Consider the following 26,719-nt stretch of genomic DNA (forward strand, 5'->3'; position numbering starts at 1 on the left):
CGTGGCTGCTTGTCTGATGAATGGTAACTGACCACTGAAGTGGCAGGTACCTAGGGGCTGGCTCTCTCATGGGATGGGTCTGCACATCCATCCCAGGGTCAGTGCAGTATTTGATTCAAGCTTGACCTCTTTCATATCCATCAGCTGCTGCCATATTGGAACGCCGCCCAGCCTGTTCTTGTTGGGTTTTCTTTGCCCAGTAGGCAGCTCTCTTGAGTGTATATGAAATATGGCAGGCTCAAGTTTTCCCACAGAAAACTCATATAGCCTTGCCATGCCAGATCCTGGGTTGCAGTGGCTTCACTGTTGTGTTTTCTCTTTATCTTTCCATCTCTGTCCAATTCACTTCTCTCTTCTTCTGATGGCAAGGGAAGCAAGTCCACTCACTGCCTGAATAAATGTCCAATTCAGAAATCAAAATGCCATCTCTCCTTGTTTTAGACAACCTCAATTTCAGTGAGGGATTATTCCCTTAGGACCTCCCTCCTCATGTGGGTTGAGGTGGAGATGGGAAGCAACACTCCCTTTCTCGTGGGGACAACTGGATTACCTGTCAATGCCTGCACTGCATCCCACATGAGGAAAACTACATTGAGGAAAAATTTTCCTTCTCCAGCTTCTTTTTATATAGAGGGGGGTAGGGGGGCAGTTTATTGTTGTAGGGCAAGTCCACAGTAGCCCTGGGGGAGGGTGACAGGACCTAGAGCCACTTCTATGCAAAGCAACCACTCAACATCCTATTATGAAGTTTGCTGAATAAATGAATGAGCAAATGCATACATCTGTTTTGAGTAATTATTAATAGATAGGAACACTGATGCTGTGCAGTGGGGCACTAGGTGGATTGTGAAACAGAACAAGATTAGTCAGTGATAGAAATCCAATGTGAAGTAATGGACTTCTAGCTCAGGGCTCAGTCCCCAGTCTGCAATCTTTGTATAAACTCTCCTTGTCTCAGCATGGCACGTGTTCACAACATTAATTAGTAATGCCACTGCACACATCAATAAGAGACCAGAACTACCACCCAAAAGTCAATTTTGTATTTTTTAGAATTTGCAACCCTGAATAGGGGGGAAAATGTCATTTCTGCCAGAGGCACAGCATCTTACTCTGCTCTTATGTAAACTCACTGTCAGGCAATCCCAGAAACTGCCTCCACTCGCCTCTGGGCAAAATGTCTCCTTTTCATAGAAAAATGTCACCTTTTCTCTAGGAAATGGCAGATGGTTATTTTTTTTCCAAAGGAAAAATGACCTTTGCATTTTTGTTAAAAATATCTCAAGGACCCACCTTGATGAAAGACAATGGAAACAATTATATGTCCTTTAGTTTGCACTCGAGGTTCTACTTTATAAATTCTGATATTACACCTGTCATCACTAATGTAGCCTGTAGGCAAATGTCAATGACCAGAAAATCCTGGCACCTTATTTTCTAGGAATGTTCACTGCACACAGGATGGATTCTTATAATTCCAGCTCTTGCTACATCTTGCACCAACTTCATTATTCTAACACTTCAAAGCTTTTATGTCCCAATCCAGGAACACAATCTTATACAAGTCCATGAGAAACTGTTCTGAAAACATGCCAGTTCTGCTACATAGTGTGTCTATCCATCACCACGCTTGAAAGTATGTTAAGTGCTTCACATTAAATTTAGAGATGTGGCAATCTAAGTCAGTTTTTTTTCAGGCCCAAAATTTCATTCTCTCGTGAGAAAACTGGAGAAAATAGATCCAGTTTTTTTCCAGTTTTTTTCCCCCAGGCAAATGAGAAAATAGGAAAAAAGAACAACAAAGAAGCAAGAGGAGTGAAAATTTCAGGACCCAACACTTTAAAACAAAGAGGGAAGGAATACAAAGGTGATAATATGGAGAAAGACAGTTCTAGGCTATTAATCTTGGTTTCACAAAACAAAGTTCCCACTTTATTTTCTTTTTGGTCAATATCTCATATATGTGGTGAAACGTTTTCCTTTCTGACAATAGTTCTCGCCATTAAAAAATGCACACTTCACCTTGCAGAGTTGGATTTTTGAACAAAGTAGTAAATTAGATGATGACACAAGATTTACCGTGTGTGCTCTAGTCAGTTCATGCAAATCCTCAGCTGGCGCATGTGAGAGGCACATTAATTACATTGGATACGGGAATAATGTTTCTGCAGCTGCAGCGGTTTTGGTATGTGCAGTCTCCAGCGTTCTCCATCTCTAATTTCACTGGCAGCTTGCAAAAACCAGCAGAATTACACTTATAAACAAAGGTCTGCATGGCAATTTATCTCCTATTGACTTCCATGAAGACTTCTTGTTTAGAATGCTAAGAGATTTATAATTATGAACTAAGATCTAAGACTTAGCTGATGAAACAGTAAAGACATATTTCTTGCCTCTTTTTCTCATTTATACTGCACACATCTATAGATTATAATATATATGTGTGTATCTATGAAATTAAACTATTCAACGACCACTTACAAGCTCACAATCTGTAGGAATATGCACCAATATCCTATATAGATATTTGATTCAGGGAGTATTATTTCTTTTAACAGAAACATTTTTTTTTGCCTCATACATTTTCCAACCATCTTACCCTCCCTAGACTTTTCTTTTTGTTTGTTATGATTCAGGATCGGCATGCTTTTATTTTGGACTGGGTTATAATACCAAAAAGTGAGGAACTTCAGTAAACATCTTAAGATTAGGTTACTGATGTCTCTAACATGTGTCTAGTAAACAGGGGTTAGAATCCAATGGCTACCTGAATGGCACCCAGCCCAATGTCAGTGGTATATGCACACAAAAGAGGTTGAGCGTTCTACTTCATCTGACAGTCTGCCAACAGAATAAGAGTTGTCAACATGGCACCATCATTCTAAAAAATTTCTGGTTACCTCCTTTAAAATCAAAAACTATTTTAAGAAGTTAAGAGCTGTTTTGTTGTTAAGTGTTCCATGTAGAATCATTTAATTCCCAGGGTCCAAATGGTGAACATCCTAAGCTGTTCATAAATCTTTTCATGGATCTATCACTCCCAGAATACTAAAGCTTCCTTCAATTTATTGGAAGGTAGTCTTATAAATATTAATCATGGTAACTAATTTTGAATGATTCCATATGTCATGCCCTATTCTAAGAACTTTATATGTAATAATTCATCTAACGAAATGTTTGGTTAAATTAGACGAAGAAAAACCTTAAATAATTCTCTAAGGGAGCATAAATAATCATAGAAAAATCTGTGATTATTATAGCACATCTTATGCCTCCATAGTAATCCATGTAAGCAAATCAGTGCTGCACAGATAGATCCCTTCAACTGTGCAATCACCAAATTGAATGTATGTCATATATCTGGTAGTAAATAAGCCTTGGGAATTTATTAATGATAAAGTCAGATATAGGCCCTGGTGTCAGAGAGCTTACAGTGAGGGGTTGGGGAGGGAGGATTGAAAATAACAAGAGTTCACAAGTCAGCTGAAGTAGGGGACAAGTGAAAATAAGCACCTTTTCTAAAAAATATTGTTTCCTGATGAACGGAAGGTGTAGTTCCATTAGTGATGGGAGGGAGAGGAACAAGAATGAGATGAATTTAACATTGTCTATAAAAAAGCACATATGACAATCCAGACACCAGAATCTGGTAAGCTTTGTACCTATTTGGAGACTTTTGTTTCATTCCTAAGTGAGGGATTTGGTGATCTTGGCCCCAGATCTAAGAAGTTAAAATGCTAAAAACTTCTTAAATGCTTTTAGATAATACCATTATTTCAAATATGTGTAATTTAAACTGAAACCTTTCACTAGTATAATGACAACCAACCACTTCCTCCATAGAGTAGGTAAGAAAAAGACAGCATTAATCCCATAATCTCCAATCCATTTCCATTAAACTTAAATAATAAGCTTTCATATTTTTAAAATGCCAACTTCATGTCCAGTAAGGTTACTTTAATGTAACATCCCTGGTGTTATAACACCTAGCACCGTTCTGAGCTCTGTTCTTAGGCTGAGTAAAGCCCCCACCTCCTTTCTTATTTAGCTCCTAGGAAGGCCAGTGAACCTGTACTGCAAATTAATGTAAAGCTTTGATGCAGAGTAACATAAAAATAATAGTGCTAAAAGTACATTTAAGTGCATTGACTTCCTTAATGTTACAGGGGTCATGAATATTGTAACTCAGTTACTGTGTGACTTGCCCAAATGGACACCAACACTGAAACTAGAAACAAAATTAAAGTAACAAACTTTGCTATATTTATGCTAAAATGGAAATAAAGCTCTGAAGCCTAGGGCAGAGAGGAGAACTAGACAGGACGTGTGTAGTATTTAATCCTTCTCAAGTGAGCTTTTCTCTAGACTGTGATTTTACATGAAGAGGTCATAACTAGCATCGTGCAAGGTATTTACCAAATGAGATAAGGCAGAAATGTGCCAAAAAAGAGGTACTGCAACAGCATTTATTTGGGTTACAAAGACCTCTTTTCAAAAACTAAATGTATTATTGAAATTATTGAATGATTTTAAGAATTGTTGCAACAATTTAAAACAAAATTTTAATGCTTATTTATTTTTTGTGAGAGAGACAGAGTGTGAGTGGGGAAGGGGCAGAGAGAGAGAGAGAGAGAGAGAGAGAGAGAATCTGAAGCAGGCTCCAGGCTCTGAGCTGTCAGCACAGAGCCTGACGTGGGGCTTGAACCCACAAACTGTGAGATCATGACCTGAGCTGAAGTCAGATGCCCAACCGACTGAGCCACCCAGGCACCCCAGTGCAACAATTTTTAATCCTTTCAAGTGGTTTGGTTTGCAGCCAAATCAAGTATTGTGCCAATGATGGCATTTGCATTCCCTCTATATCCTCTTAAAAAGAGCACAGAAGATAGAAAGTATTTAGTGTGTCTCTTGCCTTCTTTGCAAGATGTCCTGTGATTGATCCAAAAGGCATATTACTTGCAGGGGAGATGTTAGGTATTTGAACAACATGAAGTGAGGTTTTGAAAGTTAGGTGTGTTTGGAAAGAATCAAGAGTAGATATATTGAAAAGCTAAACAAAAACAGTTTATTTCTTTTCTACTGGAGATATTAGTTTTGGTCAGTTGGCTAGAAATTCAATTGTATTTTCTGGCTTTTGCAGAGCACAAGATTTTTTTTTGCTTTTTTTTTTTTTGCAGCATAATAGTTCATAGTTTTGTAGTTCATAAATGCTTAAAAAGGCACAAATGATGTTAATATCAAGGGGTTATTTAGAAAAGTATCTAACATAGATCTGAATCTGAATATTTTGCTAGATCTTACAAACTGAATTGCTGTAACCACTTCCTCTTTTTTATTAGAAATATAGAGCTGGAGATCTGGTGATTTTACTGCTTGTAATCCCTGGACGTGGTATTATGATTCACTGTTATTTATTCGTAGCACAATGAAAACTGGAAGGTAAAACGTTAGCAATGCTTCTGTACCACAAAGGTAAAAAGATAGACTGTCCATGAAAGTAAAAGATCATTTTCTCAGGGAAGTTTGAACAAAGTCAGGTAATTTAGAAACAAGAAAGTCACAGGAAGGATACTGCAGTAGATGAAAGATTACTAGAAATGTTTTGCCACTTCTCCTACTAAAACATGGGGCCTACTTTCCCTGCCCTTGAATACGGGCAAACCTGTGACTTGCTTTGATCAGTAGAAGAGGTAGAAGGGATACTGTGCTGTTTGCAGGCTAGGCTGTGAGAGGCCTGCCAGTTTTCCTTTCTCTCTTAGAGCCCTAAGCCACCATGGAAACTGGACCAGAAACCTTGTGGCTGGGACCACGTGGAGAAAGAGGTGCCTTACCTCAGGAGTCCCATCCATCCCAGCTGAGGCATCAACTACAAGTGAAGCCACCTAGCACATCCTAGCCCCAGGAGAGCTTCTAGATTACTGTGGCCACATGCAAGTCCCAAAGTGAGCCTAGCAGATGAGAACCACCTAGGCAAGAATGTGCAATCACGAGGAAACGTTTGATTGTGTTGTAGACTCTGAGTCTAAAGTTTTTTCTTAGTAGCAAGAAAGTGGGATGCAGGATTAAAATGTGAGAGACTGCTAATGTCCGGGAGAAGACAAGAGCCCCGATTAAGGTTCCTTGCTCCATTTTTATTATTGCAAGTCCCAAAGTGAGCCTAGCAGATGCGAACCACCCAGGCAAGAATGTGGAATCATGAGTAAACATTTGATTGTTCCTTAAGTCACTGAGTTTTGGTGTGGATTTCAATAGAAAACTAAATAGATACTTCAAATAGAACAATTACATTTCCCCGATTCATTCATCTGCTTCTGGATATTGACAGTACCATCTAAATGTGAACATTTGAGGTGGAGGTGGGTGGTGATGAAGAACTGGCTGATTCACTAAGACGTTTTATAAAGCAATCCAATCAGTAAGATAGCAGTTGGGACAGACCAACACAGGCGTGTGCTCAAAATTCAAAAGGGAGGCTGCTCTGGTTACAAGTTATGAGGTAGAGGGAAAATGGGACACAGAAAACATTTTTGAATTACTTCCTGGGCTTTCTCAATACATATAGCTCTTTCTCAGGAGATATTTAGTTAATAACTGTGGAATTTTATTAAACCATTGAGCTAAAACTGGCTAGGAAAGATTAAATGGTTAGGAAAAATCAAATGGTTAGGGGCGGAGCAGGGTGGGAAACCACTGCATGACCATTAACTGGAGAATCAGTACCCAAGGGCCAGCCTTAAGAGGAGCAATGACTGTCCTGTTGAGAGCCAAGCAGTCACCTGCTCATCTAGCACTCACAACCTCAGGTTAGTCTTTACTGTCCCCTAGAAAGCAAAAGAATAACTAAGATTTCAGAAAATGTGAATTATGGGATAAAGTATTAACAGGGGTTAAAATCCCCAAAGAATGAGAAATTGCTCTTGATTCAATGTCCTAGACTGATACGAAAGATAAACATAAGGATTAATTGGCTTTGTTCTATTGGGTAGATGGCCATAGACTCTATCCCAAAAGTTGGCACCAAGGAATATTCATAAACACTCCTTAAAAGTAATGCTGAGCATAGGCTCTATTGACAGGCAGTCAGGGTAGGATGGAGAATGTTTAAGTTGTACAGTAGATGGGAAAGGAGTCTTCTTGTACCACTATGTTCAGTCATTCTCAAACTTCAGTGGGTGTAAAAATGCAGATTCTAAGACTTCTAGTTCCAGATGGCAGACTGAATCCACATGGCTATCTTCTTTAACAAGGACTTTAAAATGCATAAACCCACTGCAGTGAAGAGAACTTGAGAGAAGCCATTTATCTGACAGAGGGGCTGTTATATGACATGACAGTTGAAGAGAATCTTAGCATATGGAATAAAAATAAAGGCATGATAACTAATTTATCATGGCTTTGGAAGGTCTGTTCTAGAGTTGGGGTTGGCAAACTATGGCTCATGGTGCCAAACCTCCTGCTTGTTTTTGTAAATACAATTTTACTGCAACACGGCCATATCCATTTGTTTGTGTGTTGTCTAAGGCTGCTTTCATGATGACAGACTTAAATAGTTGTGACAGAGACTACCTGGACCCTAAAGCCTAAAATATATACATTTGGCCCTTTACAGAAAGCATTTGTGCATTCCTGTTCTAATGTGTGTGTGTGTGTGTGTGTGTGTGTGTGTGTGTGTGTGTGTGTGTGTTTATGTTTATTTTGACAGAGAGAGACAACACAAGCAGGGGGAGGGGGAGGGAGAAAAAGGAGAGAGAGAGAGAGAGAGAGAGAGAGAGAATGAGAGAGAGAGAATCCTAAACAGGCTCTGCACCGTCAGTACAGAGCCTGATGTGGGACTTGATCCCACAAACCATGAGATCATGACCTGAGCTAAAATCAAGAGTTAGGCGCTTAACTGAATGACCCACCCAGGAGGCCCATATTTAGTGTGTTCTTGGAGGGGAAGGTGACACAGACAAGAAGGGCTCTCAGTTGCTCTACAGAATCCAAGAAAGGCTTGGGATTGGGAGACATCTGATACAAGTATATAGAAGATCCTCCTGGCGGCATTGCATGGAGAGCGCCCATCACCTGCCCCAAGTTGAAAACTAAGGGTGTCTCCAAAAAAATGGCCTTATTTAACAGACTTTCATATTCTGCCCCTGGCTAAGAACCCTAGAGAAACTTTTCAGTTTCACTTTTAAATATGGACAACTGAGGATCACAACACATATGAGGACTGTGCTCTTAGTAAAATGAGCTTCCATAAAAAAGAGGTACAATGTGGATAATGGGGGACTCTGCAGGGGGAGAGATACAATGGAAGATCCCCAAGGGTCAGATATACAATTGGCCTCAGACAGGAACCGGAAAAGAGATCCTCTAGAGGGTCTAATATGATGGTGCTTTTGGAGGAAAAAAAAATAGTTTTAAGAAAGATGTTGCAAGTAAGAGAGAAAGACAAAGTGAAACTTCACAAAGCTGTTTAAGGGGGAAAATGTATTAATATATGCCACTGGGGTCAGTGAACAAATTTACAAAGCCATGGTAATGCAAAAACTGTACAAATCTGACTAAAATTAGTTGTAAAATTCAACTGGGAAAATGTAAGAAGGCAGATGGGAGACAAGAGAGCTAACGCTTCATTTCTTTCTAAGAGGAAGTAAATATAGGCCATGTCTAAATCTGTTAAATCAACAACAGTATAAACACATTAATTGGAGGTGTGAAGATATTTACCATCTATAAGAATACAAACTGATTGAGTGCCTCTGGGATATGGGCCTGGAGGGTGGGGAGGGGCAGGACAGACGTTTTATGCATTACAAATATTTGGATGCTATTTTTTCACATGCATATATTGATTTGACAATTTTTAAAAGTCTATAAAGGCACATTCCCAAAAACCACTTGCTGAAATTTGGAATCAGTAGACCCAGGGGTACAGGAATCTGCATCTTTAAAAAGCTCCTCAAGTGATTCTGACAAAATTAATCTTGTGCCTCTGCTTTCAGAAACTCAAATAAAGAGGTAGCAACCAGTAAAAGGATAGTAACAGTGATCTGCTGAAACGGAAAAATGCCAGGAGGTAGAGATGTCAAGATGTTTGTCTCCCAGTCTCTTGCCATTTACTAATAACATGGATAAACTTTAGAAGAGGGCCAATAAAATCTAATAGATTGTGAGTGACCTCATAATTCAACCCCTATCTGTAGAAGAACTTCACAGACAGGCCAGCTTTCCTGACTCTTACATTTGTTGAAAACCTCAAGCCTTGATTCAAAAATAAGCCTGGGGAAAAAACATGAAACATCATGTAACGAGAGAAGCTTTCTCAGGAAGGATGTTAGGTAAATAACTATCAAGACTCTGCAGTTTCTATGTAAGCCTTAGTATATCAATCTTGCTTTTTAAAATAGTTTAAAGAACATTATCAGGATCTCTGGTGCCAACACATGATTGCCAGGACATGTAGAATATTTAATAATCAGAAGTTGGATGGTTCCTGGGCACTGTGGTAATTTCTTCTAAGAAAGCTTCTTCTGGAACATGACAGGACCATGGAGGATTGGCTCAATTAGTTGTCAAAAAGCAGCCAGAGGCACAATGTCCTCATTTTCTCCGGTTCTCTACCCCTTCCCATGAGTCAGTGCTGTCTGAGAAAGAAAGAATTCCCACCCTACCCTTGTGTTTATTGTGTAGGACCCTTGGTCACCCTTTTAGTATGGTGGATCTTTCTTTGCATCCACACAAACTATTGACATTTCTTTGCCTAAATTAGAGATAACCTAGAGCTAGAAAAATTGATTCAAATATTTTCTTGCTTATTTCATCAATGTCGAATGAGACCATTCACCTTTTAAATACAAAGCATTTCCTGTTATATCTGTAGTGTCTATTTAAAAACAATTCTTTTTTAAAGTCTATTAATTTATTTTCAGAGAGAGAAACAGAAAAGGTGCACACATGCGTGGGGGAGGGGTAGAGAGGGAGGGCGAGAGAGAATCCCAAACAGGCACCGCATTGTTAGCATGGAGCCTGACGTGGGGCTCGAACTCATGAACTGTCAGACCATGACCTGAGCCGAAATCAAGAGTCAGATGCTAAACTGACTGAGCTGCCCTGGTGCTCCGATATCTATGTTTTGTATTTGAGGATATATGACCATATATTATTTGATGTTTGCTGTGAGTCATAGTAGTTCATCTTTACCAGTTATGATTATCATTTTATTTGATACTTCACATGAATGTCTACTGAAGTTGGAATATTGGCATACACTGTAAATCATTATCTAAGGCATTCTCTACTACTGTGCCTTTGCACGTGTTATTTCCTCTTTCTAGGGCTTTCCTGATTTGTCCACCTAGCAAGCAGCTATTCATCACTAGAAACTTTGTCAGGCATCATCTTCTCTATGAGGCCCTCCCTAAGCATCTCCCAATGGATTTGATTTCCTATTTCTCTGTACTATTTCTGGACTTTGTACATATATTTTTCTATTAATTTTTTAAAAATTTTTATTCATTTTTGAGAGACAGAGAGAGACAGAGAGTGAGAGGGGGAGGGACAGAGAGAGAGGGAGACACAGAATCTGAAGCAGGCTCCAGGCTCTGAGCTGTCAGCACACAGCCCAACATGGGGCTTGAACTCATGGACTTCGAGATCATGACCTGAGCCAAAGTCAGATGCTCAACTGACTGAGCCACCCAGGTGCCCCTGTACATATTATTATTATTATTATTATTATTATTATTATTATTATGTTGATATAAATATTCATTAACATGTCACTCATTTCTATAGCGTAAGATCTTTTTTTAAAATTTTTAAAAATGTTTTTATTTTTGAGACAGAGAGAGACACAGCATAAGCAGGGGAGGGGCAGAGAGAGAGGGAGACACAGAATCCGAAGCAGGCTCCAGGCTCTGAGCTGTCAGCACAGAGCATGATGTGGGGCTCTAACTCACAAACCGCGAGATCATGACCTGAGCCCAAGTTGGAGGCTTAACCAACTGAGCCACCCAGGCGCCCCATATAGTGTAAGATCCTTAAGGAGAGAAACAGTCATCTCTTAATTTTTGCATCCTTAATAATTAGCAGCATAGCTAGGACATATGGCTATTCATAAAATATTAGCTGAATGAACTGAGGAGTCATTCCTAATATAACTTGTGCAATGTCACTGAAGTGTGTTTACATTTTATTTCAAATTATCTCACAATTAACAATGAACATGTAAATTGTTTGAGTATTTTATCATTCCTATAAAAGTCTAATAAGATTATATGGTTAGGAATACCCTTTTCTTTTAAAAAATTTCTGTTGCTTCCTCCTCCCACTCGCTTGACTTTGTGTCAACATCATGGTTATGACAGATTTATCCTACACATATTGTGTTACAACTACTTGTTCATGTATCTGAACAAGCTCCTAGATGTAAACTCCTTGAGAGTCGGGCCTTGTTATATCCATCTTTGTGACCCTCTTGTCTGTAATGGCTGTGAAAGTGAGGAACTGAACATGTGTTCTTGAATTAATGAATAGGAATAAATAGGAGACAGTGAATAGAATTAAATCCTAGGTTCTTCTTTCTCTGTTGGGACCTGTTTTGTGATTACTTTAAATGAAGAAAGTCTGCTCAATTATAAATAAAAGCTTTGACTTTGTTGTTGAATGAGGCTGGCTTGGACTGTGTGACTATAGCAAACTAGCACAATGAGTAAGAAGGGAAAAAGCTTTGCTGTGCAAATGTCTTATTTTGTCTTTTAAGTTTACACTGAAAAAACTCTTTTCTAGTTTTGAAACATGGAATAGTGGGTTGGATCAGAGAAAAAATAACTATTCTTTATTATGAAAAGAAATAGGCTTATTAAGTCTTTCACTGAAGTTCAAAAGCTTTGAGGATCACATTTCCTCTACTAGGATGCTATTAATTCCATAATTTCCTCTTATTCTAATTGTAAGCAATAAGATGATTTTTAGTTGAGTCATTTGATATTTCTCCGTGATTTTTTGACCATGAAGGTGTGGCTGCTTAGTAAAATAACACTAGATGAGCAGTGGAATTGGACACTCTTTAAACTTAACTCTTACAGAAAATTATGTGCACATGATTTTTACAACTGTAGTGTTTACAAAATGTGGTGAGTTAGTTTTAAAACTTCACTCAACTTTTAAGGAGATATAACACGTATTAAATGGATTATTACTCACTAGTGAGTGGCAGTGACAAATACATTCATTAGGTGACACTGAAAAGAAGTAATTTCTGGAGGAACCATTTAATAAATGGTAATATTCACCATTTGTTGAATGGTAAATTCACAAACATATAGACCATACAGATGTGATAACTTCCCTCAAAAGTAATTCTCTAATTTGTGTTTCTACTAGGACCATTAACTTTGGTGAGTTAATACCACAAATTAAATCAACCTTGTGGAAAATGTGAAATGGCAATATAGTTGTTGGAGATATAGTTACAGCACTTTGTATACTCTTTCTAATGTATTTCAAAAACTACAGTACAAAATTCTTGAACCAGTATTTTAAGTACGTAAGATAAAATCTGATTTTTTCTGGGGCACCTGGGTGGCTCAGTTGGTTAAGCGACAGACTCTTGATTTCGACTCAAGTCATGATTTCACGGTTCACAAGATGGAGTCCCACATCAGGCTCTGAGCTGACAGTGTGAGGCCTGTTTGGGATTCTCTCTCACCCTCTCTCTTTGTGCCTCCCCTGGCTTGCACTTTCTCTCTCAAAAACATGTCTTTTAATTTCTTCTTCCATTTTTTTTTCCAGATAAGGAAACTAGCATTTATAAATTATGGGATTAATCCAAGGTCATGGGCCAGGTGGGAGAATTCAAAATCAGACTTGAAAACCAGACTTAGTTCATTACGTTTTTTCTCTACCTCTGTACACCTTTCATATTTTACATTTTCTTGACCTTCATAGTTTGCTTCTGCATCTCCATGTTAAATGAATTTTGATTCTAATTTGATAGACATCCAAGTAACTGCATGTGAAAATGGATTCGTAACAACTACAGGAAAAAAAACCCTATATATTAAAATATTGATAGGGACATATAAAGATGAATACCATTCAACATTTTTTTCTATGAGATGAACATACATATTTAAATATCTAACCTGGGCCAATTCAGCATGAGACTCTCACAAGATTAATGCAGATTTTAAAATATCAATGGTTGAATATAAGGTAGAATAGTATGAAATGTTAATCACATCTCTAAGAAGGAACTCTAAAAATAAGTTAGAAAAGTGTCAATCTCAAGAGTCCATTAAATCCAGCAAATAGAAGGGGCAGTGGGAAAAATGAGACAAAAGTGATACTTGGAGCTATTTCCTAAATACTTCAATTTGATACTCTTAAACTTAGGAGAAACATAATTTCTAGTTTCCCTAAAGTGAAGTGATCTTTGACCTTCAAATGAAAAACACAAAGAAACTCCGCCTATTTGCTTTAGGAAAAAAAATGAAAGAAAAAAGAAAGAAAGATTGTAAAGCAAATTTCCGAAGTAGTAAGGAACTCACCTGTTTCCATTTTCCCATCCTGTGCTGCAGGCCCATCGGGAATGACACTTTTCACCTGCAGAAACTCATCAGGCTCGTCTCCACCAATGATGGTGAATCCAAAACCCATGTTGCTCTTTTTTAGGGTGGTGCTGAGGAACGTTCCCTTCAACTGGGATGCATCCCGGGTGAAGAGTGGTTTTTCTACATTGGCCAATATAAGTTAAAAAAGAAAAAGCATGTTTAAGGCAAGTTCTCATGCAGAGGAAACCCCCTACTGCGCAGCAATCCCAGGGGTAGGTGTGGGGTCTCCTGTAGTAACGCAAGCAGGGGGTGGGGAGTGACCTGCTGACACAGAGCAGTCCCACGAATCCAGGAAAGTGCAAAAGCTGCCTGGTTTGTGGAAAGATTTTCTGTCGGTCAATATTTCCATTCACCAAAGTAGCCCTCCTTGGGCTTTTTAAAAAGGGCCGAATCAACAGGCTGTCAACACCTGCAGATAAAGAAGAGCCCAAATCATCCAGACACATCTGGATACATTTCTCTTGTTCTAAAGGACTCCGAGCAGGAGGTTATGTGTGAGTGGCTGATAAATCCTTTAAGGGGTAAAACTAGAAAGCCAAAATGGACTATTTTATTTTTAAAAGAATAGCAGCCATGGTATGCTACCATCTTTTCAAAGGTCTCAATTGTTCAGAAGGACTGCCCGGATGTGGGAACTGAGTTAACTTTTGTTTATATTGTAAGATGCTATAAAATAACCAGATAAAGTTCTACTGACCTTGTTGTCTTTAGTATACTCTGAAAAGTGAGCAAAAGGCAAGCTGATATTTCTCTATATAATTATGAATGTAAAGGTAACACATTTTGTAACAATATTGTTGATACATTCAAATCATATCCCTAAATAATCTGAACAAAACTTGACCCCACTCATCTAGGTTTGACCACTAATTTGTTATAGAATATGCTTTTCCAGCTATGATCTGTAATAAACATATTCCTAAGCATATTAAAGCTTAAAAATAACAGGCTGGGAAATAGAATTAATATCTGCTTTAAATGCTACCTCAAATATGTGTGTGTATATATATGTGTGTCTGTATATATATAGGTACATATACACACACTTTGGGTGATATGATTTGATATTTGCAACAGTCACCCTATATATAGTAACTTAGCTAACTATTTTGGTGCTTTTGCTGCTGTTACATTTTGGGTGATATGCAGTAGATATAATGAGTCATCATATTAGAATTTTAATTTATGTATTTATACATCACATATATCTTTTAAAATATTAAATATAATTCTCTATTTTACATTTAAGCTTATTTTACATCTCTCTACTATATTTTTTATTATGTTTTTAATATGAAATTTATTGTCACGTTGGTTTCCATACAACACCCAGTGCTCATCCCAACAGGTGTCCTCCTCAATGCCCATCACTGACTTTCCCCTCCCTCCCAGCCCCCATCAACCTTCAGTTTATTCTCAGTTTTTAAGAGTCTTTAATGGTTTGGCCCTTCTCTCTCTAACTTTTATTTTTCCTTCCCCTCTCCCATGGTCTTCTGTTAAGTTTCTCAGGATCCACATAAGAGTGAAAACATATGGTATCTGTCTTTCTCCGTATGACTTATTTCACTTAGCATAACACTCTCCAGTTCCATCCACATTGCTACAAAAGGCCAGATTTCATTCTTTCTCATTACATCTCTCTTCTTTAAAATGCAAATGAAACAAGCATGTAACTTTGCCATCTACGTTTCCTTTATAAATGTAACATGTACAATTGGAGAGAAGCTTTAGTGAGACCTTTACATTCATTGTGATTGTGCAGTAGTGGTAAGGTGTTCATGCTTTTGTTGACGAGCAAGAGCCCACAAGATGTGAAAAGTTTGTGCAGCACTCATCCCACTACATGGTTCCAAGTGTGGTCAAGTGCAGTGAGCAGCCTCGGACATACCAAAGGGCCAGGGCCTCCCTGTGCGGTTGCGCAGACAGTAAGACAAGTCAGTCACGCTGCGCGACCTCTCCAGCACAGCGCGGGGGCGGGCAGATTTGGGCCTGGGTAATGTCGATGAGGAGCCGTCTACTGTCACAGAGGAGAACAAGCCTTATTCTTGTGCGTGGTCTTTGAGGACAAACCTATGAGTCTCTATGAATCTGCAGTGCACAGTACCACTGTCAAAACCCATTAATCTCCACCTGGCAACATGCTGTACATTTCTACAAGGTACTGCCGGAGGCTTTAACTTAATCCATGGTTGCTAAGTGCATCCGTTTAGAAACAGAGCTACCACCCAGCTAAAGCTAATAGCGGGGTTTGGGGAAAGCACATCGATTATTTGAAACAGTCCAAGCTAAAGGCATATTTGGAAGAACGGGAAGTTTGATAGATGATTTTTCCCCTTGAAACGTTGCACGCTGACATGGTACTTACCTCGGAAACCTGGGGCCTGCAGGGGCTTTGTTCCAAGTTCTGTGTGGGGCATGTTATGCTGCTGTAGCTTCCTTTTTGCTTCCAGGACAGGGTTTTCAAACTGTGTTCTTCTATTTATGTGGCTAAAAAATAAAATTTCAAATTAGGATAACAGTGGGGCAAAGTCATTTAAGAGAACATATGTATAGCTCTACAGAGAGCAGGCGATTAAGAGACACCTTATGTGATTAGTCAAGTCCCACCCCCCCCCCCCCCACTCCCCCGCATGAGGTCAGGCCTCTGCTGGGACTGGCCTGTGGACAACTCACATTTCTGTGACAGAGGCAGAGTTCTCAATAGCTCAATCATATATTATTGTATTTAAATCATGCATGATTCAGCCAAAGAACTAGAATGTGCACTTGCTTTCTGGTCTGCTGTGAGATGAGTTTGATGCATTAAAACAAATGGTCAGGGGTGCCTGGGTGGCTCAGTCGGTTAAGCGTCCGACTTCAGCTCAGGTCATGATCTCACGGTTTGTGGGTTCGAGCCTTGTGTTGGGCTCTGTGCTGACAGGGTGGAGCCTGCTTGGTATTCTCTGTCTCCCTCTCTCTCTCTGCTCCTTCCCCTCTCGTGCTCTGTCCCTCAAAAATAAATAAATGTTCAAAAACATTAAAAAAATAAAACAAATGGTCAGCAAAGGAAATGTATACCAAATGGTGTTGAGAAGAGTATCATCTCAGCTTTGCAAAGGCCCCATATCTAACAAGATAAGTTAAATTCACTGATCACTAGTGACCAGTGTTCACACTTTTTAGAGTCAGACAGACCTGGATTGAAGGGCTGGGATATAGAAGGAAAGATTCCCAAATATATTTATGGAAGTTGTAGAAATGCCCGTAGGAGGGCTGATGCTTAGATAAATCAAAAGTAGAGTATTTACATTGGATATGATGAGATGATAAACTCATAGATATCAGACTCATAGCTGTGGATCAGCTAACTTGAGTCTTCTAGTATAAGAATCCCTTATAGTCTGCTTACAGTTTAATGAATTCTTGTATGAAATTTAGAGCTCCTTGTCCATGAAGAGGGTAGGAACCAACAACTCTGCCTCATGGCAGCACCACACAGCTCTTTCTGTAGGATATAAATGCCCCCACAAGAAGGCTGACATATACACTGGTTTTGGTTCTTTGTACAAACAGAAATAGGATTATGGTATGAAAGCCTGAAGAGCAAAGAGAAGGTAGAAGACGAACGAACAGGTCTGAGTACTTAACTCTGTTTTAAGTGTAGTAGATACATTTTGTCAATGTAGTTAAGCAACAGTCCTGAATTTGAATCATTGCTGTTTTAAAGGCAATGAGACTGACACATGGGAGGTCAGATAACTTATTCTAAATCTCCTGCCTACAAAGTGGCAAGGCTGGGATCTGACCATGCCTATTTCTGAAAGGCAATTCTTACCTACGTACCTTCTCTTTCTGATGTATGAGTTCACACTGGCAAGTGCACCCCCCCCCCCTGCCACAGAATCCTCTCGTTATGTCCTCTAGAAGTACATATTAGAAAGAAAAGGAGGCAAAAGAAGTGAAGTCTCAACAACCAATTTTCTATTATTATAAATCAGATACTTCCTAGTGAGACAGAAAAGCAGTTGTCAGAAACGTGATTCCATGGCTGCAGTATCTAATTACTTCCTTACGGGGGTCGGGGAAGGGTAGCTGCCTGCCACACAGGCTCTTGAATCAATTGGCCCTGGATTCAAAAATCTAGCTCCACCACATGAATAGTTGTGTGATTAAACCTTCATCTGTCGTATGGACATGATATTGCCTTCCTCCTGGGCAGGTTGTGAGGGTTTGATGAAATAGTGAGTGCTGGTGCAGAGGATCAAACACAGACAGCTCAGTAACTAGCAGCAGCTGTTACCGCCCTGACACCAGCATCACCATCCCATCCTTACCATCACTGTCAGCATTTTGAGTCCATAGGCTTTATGGGATTGGGGGGAGGAATTTAAAAGCCCTAGGCCTTTCTCTCATATTGCTTCTGGTGCTATTTAGGAAGAGGGTGCTTTATAGCAATGTTTTGGTAATGGAAGTCACCAGTACGGAGTCCAAAGTAAGTCTGCCTTATGTAAAATTCTTTCCAATTGGAGGTAAATACTACTGTAATGCTCTTGTGCACAAAGGAGTCACCGTGATCTGTGGCGTGTAGTGAGCTATGGCGTGTGATCTTTCAAAGCTTCTTCACCCTGGCAACTCTGATACCCCCACTCCATTGCAGAAGGATCAGAGTTTGAGGTTTCTCTTCCATTTTCTCCACTTTTCACGTAACCTGCTTGTTAAAATCCCCTGAAGTCTTCCTATTACCCAAAGAAATATCATTCCTGACTTTGCCTTTCCTTATCTCTGTGGCTTCACCTTTGCTGCATCACCACATGCCTGTTTTGCTTTGACACACTTGGAGCTACTCTCTCAATGACAACACTAGGCCAGTGCTCTTATCTTTTCATGTGAGATTCAGTGATCAATACTGCAGCGCTTGAAGCAAGACGACCTGGGTGTGATGTGGCATCTTGGACAAATTACTAAACTCCAGAAGCATCAATATTCTCGTGTGCGAAATGCGGACATAACTATCTGCTTCTTGGGATTGCTGTGAAGATCAGAGAAATAAGGTTTGCAAAGCACAGATACATGGGGAGAACCCCACAATTGTCAGGTCTTAGTTACTGTTTATTCTTCAAGGCCTAGCTAGTCTTTATCCCTATTATAAGTAAGTGCTGCTGTCAGGGTCATTATCATCACGATGCTTTTCCCATCTGGGCTTTAACTCCTTCCCTAGCTTCCCCTAGCAACACTGCCAACCTGTGTTCCACTCTTCCCCTTGGCTCTCATAAAACCTTGAACACAATTCTCTTGTTCCAGTTTGTTTGTTTGTTTGTTTGTTTTTTTGTTTATTTTCTTTAAAACTGTCTCATCATTAAGAGGATTTGGGAGCACTTTTAAGGCACAAAGTCAACAAAGTAAACAAAATCAGGCTGATGTTAGTTGAATCTAGGTAGAAGATCCATCAACAAACTTGATAATATAGGATCCTACTTGTTTACCCGTGTTATGTGACAAATGAGCTTTGAGCTTTCAGGCTGCTAATTCCACTGGAGAGAGAATCTAGTTTTATTCCTCTGAGTATTTATGTTAAACCCAACATGTTCAGAGGACATAGTTACCGTTCCTGTTACCGTTATCTAGGTTTTGGATTAAAGAGGTTTTCGTGATGTGATATACAATATTCTAATGATAGTTTCACAATAATGAATTTCACGAACTATCATAACCATATCATACAGTAGTTTAATAATTGATTTTTGTGTGTATTTCCTTCCCTCTTTTTTTTTTTAAGTTCTTTAGTAGTCGCCACTTAATTGGTTTATTGGTTGTTAATAAATTTGCAACACAAGGAGAGGCCAAGGGTATGCCCCTAGCCAGGCTCCTGTGTGTGTGGGCTCAGGTAGGAGACACTGCCCTGGGGCAGGGCACAGTCCCCTGGTGTCCCAAGGGATGGAAGGAAAAGGCCTTCACTTCTGAGGAATCTCCTGGATGAACACAGTGGCCAGTGAGCAAACAGAACCAGAGGAGCTAAATGAAAACAAGGGGGGGAGGGACAGATGAGCAGGGGTGGGGGAAGGCAGCATCCTCTGGTAGCCCCCACCCCTGCCCATGGGGGCTCATTAGCCTGTGCCTGGGTCCAAATTGTGCACACCTGTGTACATGTGCCATGTGTTCATCTTTGTATGCTAAGCAGTGGGCACAGTGAAAGACATTATTTTTTGGTTAAATAACTAAATGATGAGTGTGTGTTTTAAAACTTGTTTACAAATATATGTTAGTAATTTTGAGAAACCAAGAAGCTGCTTTGAAGTGTACTGAAGTATCAGCTTTCTTCATTTCCTGTCTGTTCTATTTCTGTTCTGCTAGGTCACTGTTCATCACACGAGGAAACTTATCCTCAGAAAATACATTATAAGAGCATTCTGGGATACATTTCTATATACAGTTGGGTTCCTCCAACTGCCACCTGCATGTAATTATTTCCTTAGCAAAATCAATGTGTGGCCACCTGCTTTATGGACACTATTTTGAAAATACTCCATTCATCATCAAAGTGAATTTCTAGAGTTCACAGAGAATGAAAATATCAATGAACCAGTCTGGCATGCCTTGTACCCCACAAATAGTGGAAGCTGGGTATGGCTTTAGTATCCTGAACTAATTGCTACAGAACATTCACATCATCATAAATGAAGTCATTCATTTAAAAGTTAAAATGCTCCCAAGCTTGAAAAGGCCTATCACAAAGAAATATGATTGTAGCTGAGTAAGAAAGCTTTGTCTTCCTTGTGCTTCCAAAATGAATAGTTTCAAGTCCTTTCAGCAAGGATTTGGGGGTCTTACAATGTGTACAAAGGATGTGAATGATAAATTCCACCATCCTTCTCATTGTTTAGGCTCTGTGAGATCATTGCTAGCTATTTCATCTTGCTTCCATATAGACCAGGAACCTGGGGTGCTACCAAGAGTTCTTGCCCTTTAATTATATCTAGCCTATTGTCATTGGTACTAATAGAATCTTTAGGTGGTACCTGCTAAGGGGATAAAAGCCATATTCTAAAGTGGGTATATTCTAACAACCTAATTTTCTTTTCACAAGAACTGCTGACATGAGATGCTTCCATGTTGGAATGGCAAAGGGATCAGGGTGTTCAAGGATGAGGTTCGTCTTTGCCTTTGTGCTCACTCATTTGCAGCCTAACTGCCTCCTTTCACTATGGAAGGGAAACTTAAAATAAGTTCATCTGTGGCAGTGCTTTGTAGTTCTGAACAAACCTGAGGAGCTTAAAAACAAGCAAACCAACAAAAACACAAAGAGAGAAGACTCAAGCCCATGCTAAATCAACAGAGCCTTAATATCAGAATGAGCTATAGGCATTGGCATTAACAAAACTTCCCAGATAGCACTAGTGTGCAACTAGGGTTGCAATCTCCTCTGGAGTTAGACGCTGAGAAGGTGTGAAAAGGTAGTCGAATAAGGAATTTCTTGCCTGATAAGATTGATGTGGAAGTCTCCTTTTCTCTATGTGGCCTTGGGGAGTACTAGGAAATGCTATATTGGCTCCAGAGGAGAGGGCTTATGATATCACAAGTTTCACAACGTGCACGGAGTTGGGGGGGGGGGGGATAATATTTGCAACTGATTGGATGATATGCTACTCAAAGTAGTCCCAGGTCAGGTTCCTGTTTGACTGCCACCTCCTTCACGGAGGGAATAGGAGAAACAGGAGTAAAGTTGGACATCCTAAGCCCATCAGTACACACAGGACAGGTCAGCTGAGGGTCATCAAGGCCATCATCTGACCCTCACTACCAGTGCTGCCTCCATTTTCCAGTCTCTTCATGCCCCGCCTTGCTTCTCCTGGGCTTTTGGAGATTAGTTCACAGTCACAAATGACATCTTCTGTACCCACTGGCTACTCTCCCACCATCTTGACTAAAATTGAAACTTTAGAAATAGACCTTTGGGTTGATGTGAGAGAGACAAGAGAATAGCTTTCAAGTAGAGACTGTACCGCAGCTGAAATATTTACAAGGTGGTCAAGGTGGTTACACGAATTACTTTAAGGTAATGATGAGGTGGCCAGCACTCAATAAATATTTGTTGAGTAAGTGCATGGATGGGAGGCAGGCATCCATGAAAGATAGATCTCATTGGTTTTTCCAGTTTAACTGTCTCGTGAAATATATCTTGTGACAGAACTTTATGTGAAGTTTAGGGCCAGGTCACGTGATAGAACCAATCTGCATTTGGTTGAAGACTCATAAAACCAAACAGAAAATCTTCCAAGACACTCTTGTAATAGGTGAAAATGTCAGCCTACTATGAAGATGGAAGATTTGGATCTGAGAGGCTCATTACTAGTAGCTGCTACCTTGTGTTACCCTAGAAATGTGCTCATATGGAAAAGCACTATGTTAGGGACAAAATGAGGGAGCCCACAGAGGCAGCCACTCAGCATTGAGTGTGGAAGATTGGTTTGGGATTTTGGGTTGCAGCTTAGTATATCATTCCTTGTATGTAATCTTGCTTCTTTAGGGGTTTCCCAAAATGTATTTCACTTGGAGCATTTAAAAAAATATAAAATAATTCCTGAATGGAATTGGAGTGTGAATCTCCTGGTTCCTTGGAATTCCCTAGGTTTTCTGTGACCCCAATTCGGATTCCCATGCTTCTGGGTGGTCAGAAAAGTCTGCATATTACCTCCTCACATCTGAACCCCTAGACTGTAGCTGCATTGGTGAACACATACATTGTATCCTCCCTATGCATAGTTTATTCATTTTATAACAAGCCTTGAAAAGACTCCATAAAGTTTTCTCTACTATGAAGTTTCAAGTAGTAAAAACTACTTCATGCCTTGGAAACTAAGAGAAGATAATAACCCTATGGGGATCTCCTGGGGCCAACCCTCTTCCCAGAAGGCAGGGTAGGATATTAACACCTTAATCACTATAGACATGTTGCTGGGATTCCCATCCAAGCTCTACTAGGTGTGTGACCTTGGAGACATCATTTACCCTCTTTGTGTTTCAGAATTTTTCATGTGTAGAGTTGGGATAAAAGTAATATCCACCTCATAGAGTACGCATATTAAATGAATTTAAGTGAATAAATCACTTCAGACCAGTACCTGGATATAAGTAGTCAATAAATGCTATCATGATTCATCAAATATTTGTTTCTCAAATACTCTTTGCTCAGCACTATGGAAGAAGGTGCAGGGAGGGGTAAAGATCAACCAGACATGTAGTATAGTAGGAGAGATAAAACAGGAACAAAAATAATTATAAAATAGGGCTTACATAATACAAAATATGCCTTACAGAGCTTTGAAACGCTAATTTTTAAAAGTACTAGTCTAAAGACAAATGTTTTAAATATATTTTATTTTAAAATAGGAGCTTCGGATAAATGGAAGAATTGAATCTATTTTACTAGGAGCATTTTTTTTTTAAAAACAGAATAATTGAATCCCACCTCTGGAAAGATTTCTTCCCAATTCTAACACTTAAGTGATAATTTTCTTCCTATAAATGTCCATTCATTATGCCCTACTGTACCTGAGGGTAATGTGAGTTTGCTTTGTGAATGTGGGTGGGAAGATTGAGTTATTCACATATTACTTGCTCCTTCTTTTCCTGGACAAAAGGGTGTCTGACCTGGGGATATAGTGTGCAGGTGGGAGGCAGAATCATAGCTAACTGAGAAGAGTATCCACATATTAGCACTGAAATTCTCACAGCTGAGGAGTCTGTCCTCCATTTTTCATGAGTCTGAACTTACCAAATGTGGATATATTTTCAGATAAATGAACTCTCTCCCCCTTCTCCAGCAGTAGTGTTAAGTTACTTAGTTAAGACATTGACCTGCAATGTGTATTTTATATATAAGGGGCATTCATCTCTTATCCATTACTACTTACCAATTACACAGAAAACTTGATATTTTACTCCTAGCAGAAATAGCACTGTGCACTGTCAATCATGTCATGAAGCCCCCGGGATGTACAAGATACATAGACTCATTTTCAAAAATTTCAGAGCCACTGGGCATGCATTTAAAAATATTTTCTATCCATCCCCTTCTTGTTCCCATAAAACATCTCTTTTAAATGTTATTGCTGGGTGCAATGTTATTATCAAAGGTATTTCTAAACTCACTTCTCAATTGAGCAAAAAAAAGTGAATTATAAATTTGAGGGTAAGATAGAGCTTATCTAGAAGGAAACTAGAAGACTGCACTATTCCAGGATCTTTCTGTATTAAGAGCCAAGACTAATACATCATCTTCCACTGGTATCTGCCAACAATGATTGAATGGCTTTGTCCTTCAAGTCTCATATTTAAGTTCATTAATTTATCAGTGTTCCAGGCGCTGGGGACACAAACATGACTATGACACAATTCCTTCACCGACAGGGCACATTACTCCACTGGGGAGACAAACAAGTCAGGTGACCAGCCACCTCAGTTCCTAGGACTAAGGGATTTCTCAGGGCATGAGACTTTAAGTTTTAAAACCGGGACAGTCCTGGGTAAATTGGGACAAGAAGAAAAGGTGACTTTTCTGCTGGTTCAGAGAAAGCCTCAGAAAAAGGGGACACTGGAGGAGGCTCTAGAATGCATTTTGCCAGATGGAGAGGGGGCATTTGAGAAGGAGAGTAGGGGACACAAAAGCGTTTAGGAATATTCACTTTTGCTTAACTAGAATAGAAGACAAGTGAATACACAGATGCACATGATTGCCTGTGGCTGGTGTGGGAGCCGGAAGTAGAGCAAGAGGATGAAAGCTACAAGACTGGAAAACCAGTTCCAAGTCATGGTATGGGGCTTGGTTTTGTCAGCAAGTCTCCCTACTTCCATTATGACTTAAGTCTAATGGATAGCTGTAGCTCTGAAAGTCTTCATCATGGAGGATATGCCTTATTCCTGAACTTGGGGGGGGGGGCATTATGAGTTTTACCATATCAGCCAGATTGGAAAATTGTGGTGCTCCCTAGAATTCTCAGTCCTTTCAGCACCATTTTACTGGTCACCTCCAATGCACTAGGTATTGTTCTTTCCTGGATGAATAAGAGGTGCTCCAGGACTATGAAGAATAACTTTGTCCAGGGAACTAGACATTATCATGTGCTGGGAGGTATGAGAATAACCTGACCTGTAATATACTCTGTGTGTTGAACTGGATTGTTATTGATTAATAAATTATTTATGTGCTGTTAAAATGTGAAGTCACGCTATAGTGTTAAGTCCTCTGAACTGCATACATCACTCACATATAATGATAGACATACAAAGCCATGGATACAGGAACACTTTGGAGCCTGACTCCAAGGACAGTCAAAGAATTAGCAAAGACACTCAGAATAGTGAGGAATCATGCAGACAACATCACCAATATCTGCAATTAACCAGGAAGGAGGAAGACAGGGAAAGAGTGCTAATAAATGGGGGATGGACAAGACTGGGGGCAGTATTGTGGCCGATTCTCACAGTCAACTGGACATGAAGATAATTCCAATTCCATCTGGTACCAAAACTCCCAACATTTCCAGGCCCAATAACCATAGTGAGAAAGATATTAAAACATATTATGTTTGACTATTGGGTCTTTATTACTGCCTGGATCGGGGGAAATCAAATATATAGCTATTCCTTTTACACACTGGAAAGTGATGCAGGAGGAACTAGAAAGCCAACCAACAAACAAAAAAAACACTCTTATTTTGATACTTGGCATAAACTTTTACTATGATACCATGGGGCCTGAGTGTGGGCAGAAGGCTCTCGTTCTGGGAAGGTAAGGACCCTGGGAAGAAAGGCATGGGAAAAAAAAGAAAGAAAGTAGTGGGAATAGAGAATAAAGGTTTAGCAGAACTAAGAGCAAAGAAAGGTGGAAATGAATTACTCCACGGTTGTTTTCAATAGGTTGTTTTTTGCAGGACAAGTATTGTTGCAGAGTTTCACATAATTAGCATACAACGTTTAAAATTATGCCATTACTGTAAGAGCAAAGCTTCATACAGATTAGATGATAGTTCCATGTAGCTGTAATGGGGTATGTATTTTCACATAACGTGTTTGTTCCTTTTCATAATACGCACCAGGAAGGCGAATTTAGGCTCCCACATCGGGCTGAGTTTATATTTTTCATTCTGAATCGTTAAATAAAGATGAAAGGTGTGATGTTGAATATTTCAGAAGCGCATTCCATTTTGCAGTTTTAAAGTTACTTAGTTCCTGTTCTGATTTAAATTATTTAATAGATGCCACAATTTGGGGAGAAAACAATTGTTTGAAGAAAGAATGTCAGCCTTGTAAACAAAGGAGAAAATAAAGGGAGAATGGTGAATGGTAGAGGGAGTGGGAACTATTATTCATTGAACAAACACTATATGCCAAACCCTCAGCTAAACAGGCTCCATACTTTTAATTCATGTGGTCTTCAAAGTGGGTAAATGATTTTCTGCAGATCTCACAGCAAGGGGCAGGTGTGTGATTCAAGCCCAGCTCTGTGTAGTGCCAAATCCAACAATACTGATTTATGTGGTTCTGACACAAATACACACTTACTTTTCAAATGACATAATTTACATATATACAGGCATGGACTATGTTTGTAATCTTTAATATACTTTATCCAGGCGATTTTCAACTTCTTTTCACCAGAATTCATTGTGAAACTGGTAACTTTCACAGTATTGTAAATTACAACAGGGAAATGGATGCAAAAAGGGCAAAAAATTTTAAAATATGGCACATTATTTTGATTATGAAATGATTTTTTTTTTAGACCACCCATAGATTATGTACATAGAAATGGGGACTTAGGTTTCATAAGAAAACGTGTGTGTGTGTGTGTGTGTGTGTGTGTGTTTTGCATACTGTGAAAAATGAAATGGTAATGAGAATATGGGTGAGGAACTAGGAGCCCTGGCTTTGCATAATGCGGTTTTTAAACCAGAAAAGTCTCCTTCAAGGATTGCCTTTCAGATTCACTGAGGGTTAATCTTAACTCAATTTACTTGAACTCTGCTCTTTAAACTGTGGAAGTCGAACATAAGTCATGTCTCTGGCAATTATGATATCGATCATAAGATGATTCGGCACTAATATTTATGAACAGGTTAAGGTTGTATGTGAGTGAGAAT

General features: G+C 39.4%; 1 protein-coding gene across 1 annotated transcript in view; it reads right to left on the reverse strand.

Annotated features, from left to right (window-relative positions):
* The window catches only part of MAGI2 (membrane associated guanylate kinase, WW and PDZ domain containing 2), a 1,332,916-nt gene that overhangs the window by 296,397 nt on the left and 1,009,800 nt on the right, over window positions 1–26,719 (reverse strand). Inside the window, exons 8-9 of the mRNA XM_042916449.1 lie at window positions 15,967–16,088; window positions 13,539–13,721 (exon numbers count right to left, since the gene is read on the reverse strand). Coding sequence (XP_042772383.1) covers window positions 13,539–13,721; window positions 15,967–16,088 — 305 coding nt within the window. The remainder of the gene's footprint in view (window positions 1–13,538; window positions 13,722–15,966; window positions 16,089–26,719) is intronic.

The sequence above is a fragment of the Panthera leo genome, chromosome A2 (genome assembly GCF_018350215.1).
Source record: "Panthera leo isolate Ple1 chromosome A2, P.leo_Ple1_pat1.1, whole genome shotgun sequence".
Lineage (NCBI taxonomy): Eukaryota > Metazoa > Chordata > Mammalia > Carnivora > Felidae > Panthera > Panthera leo.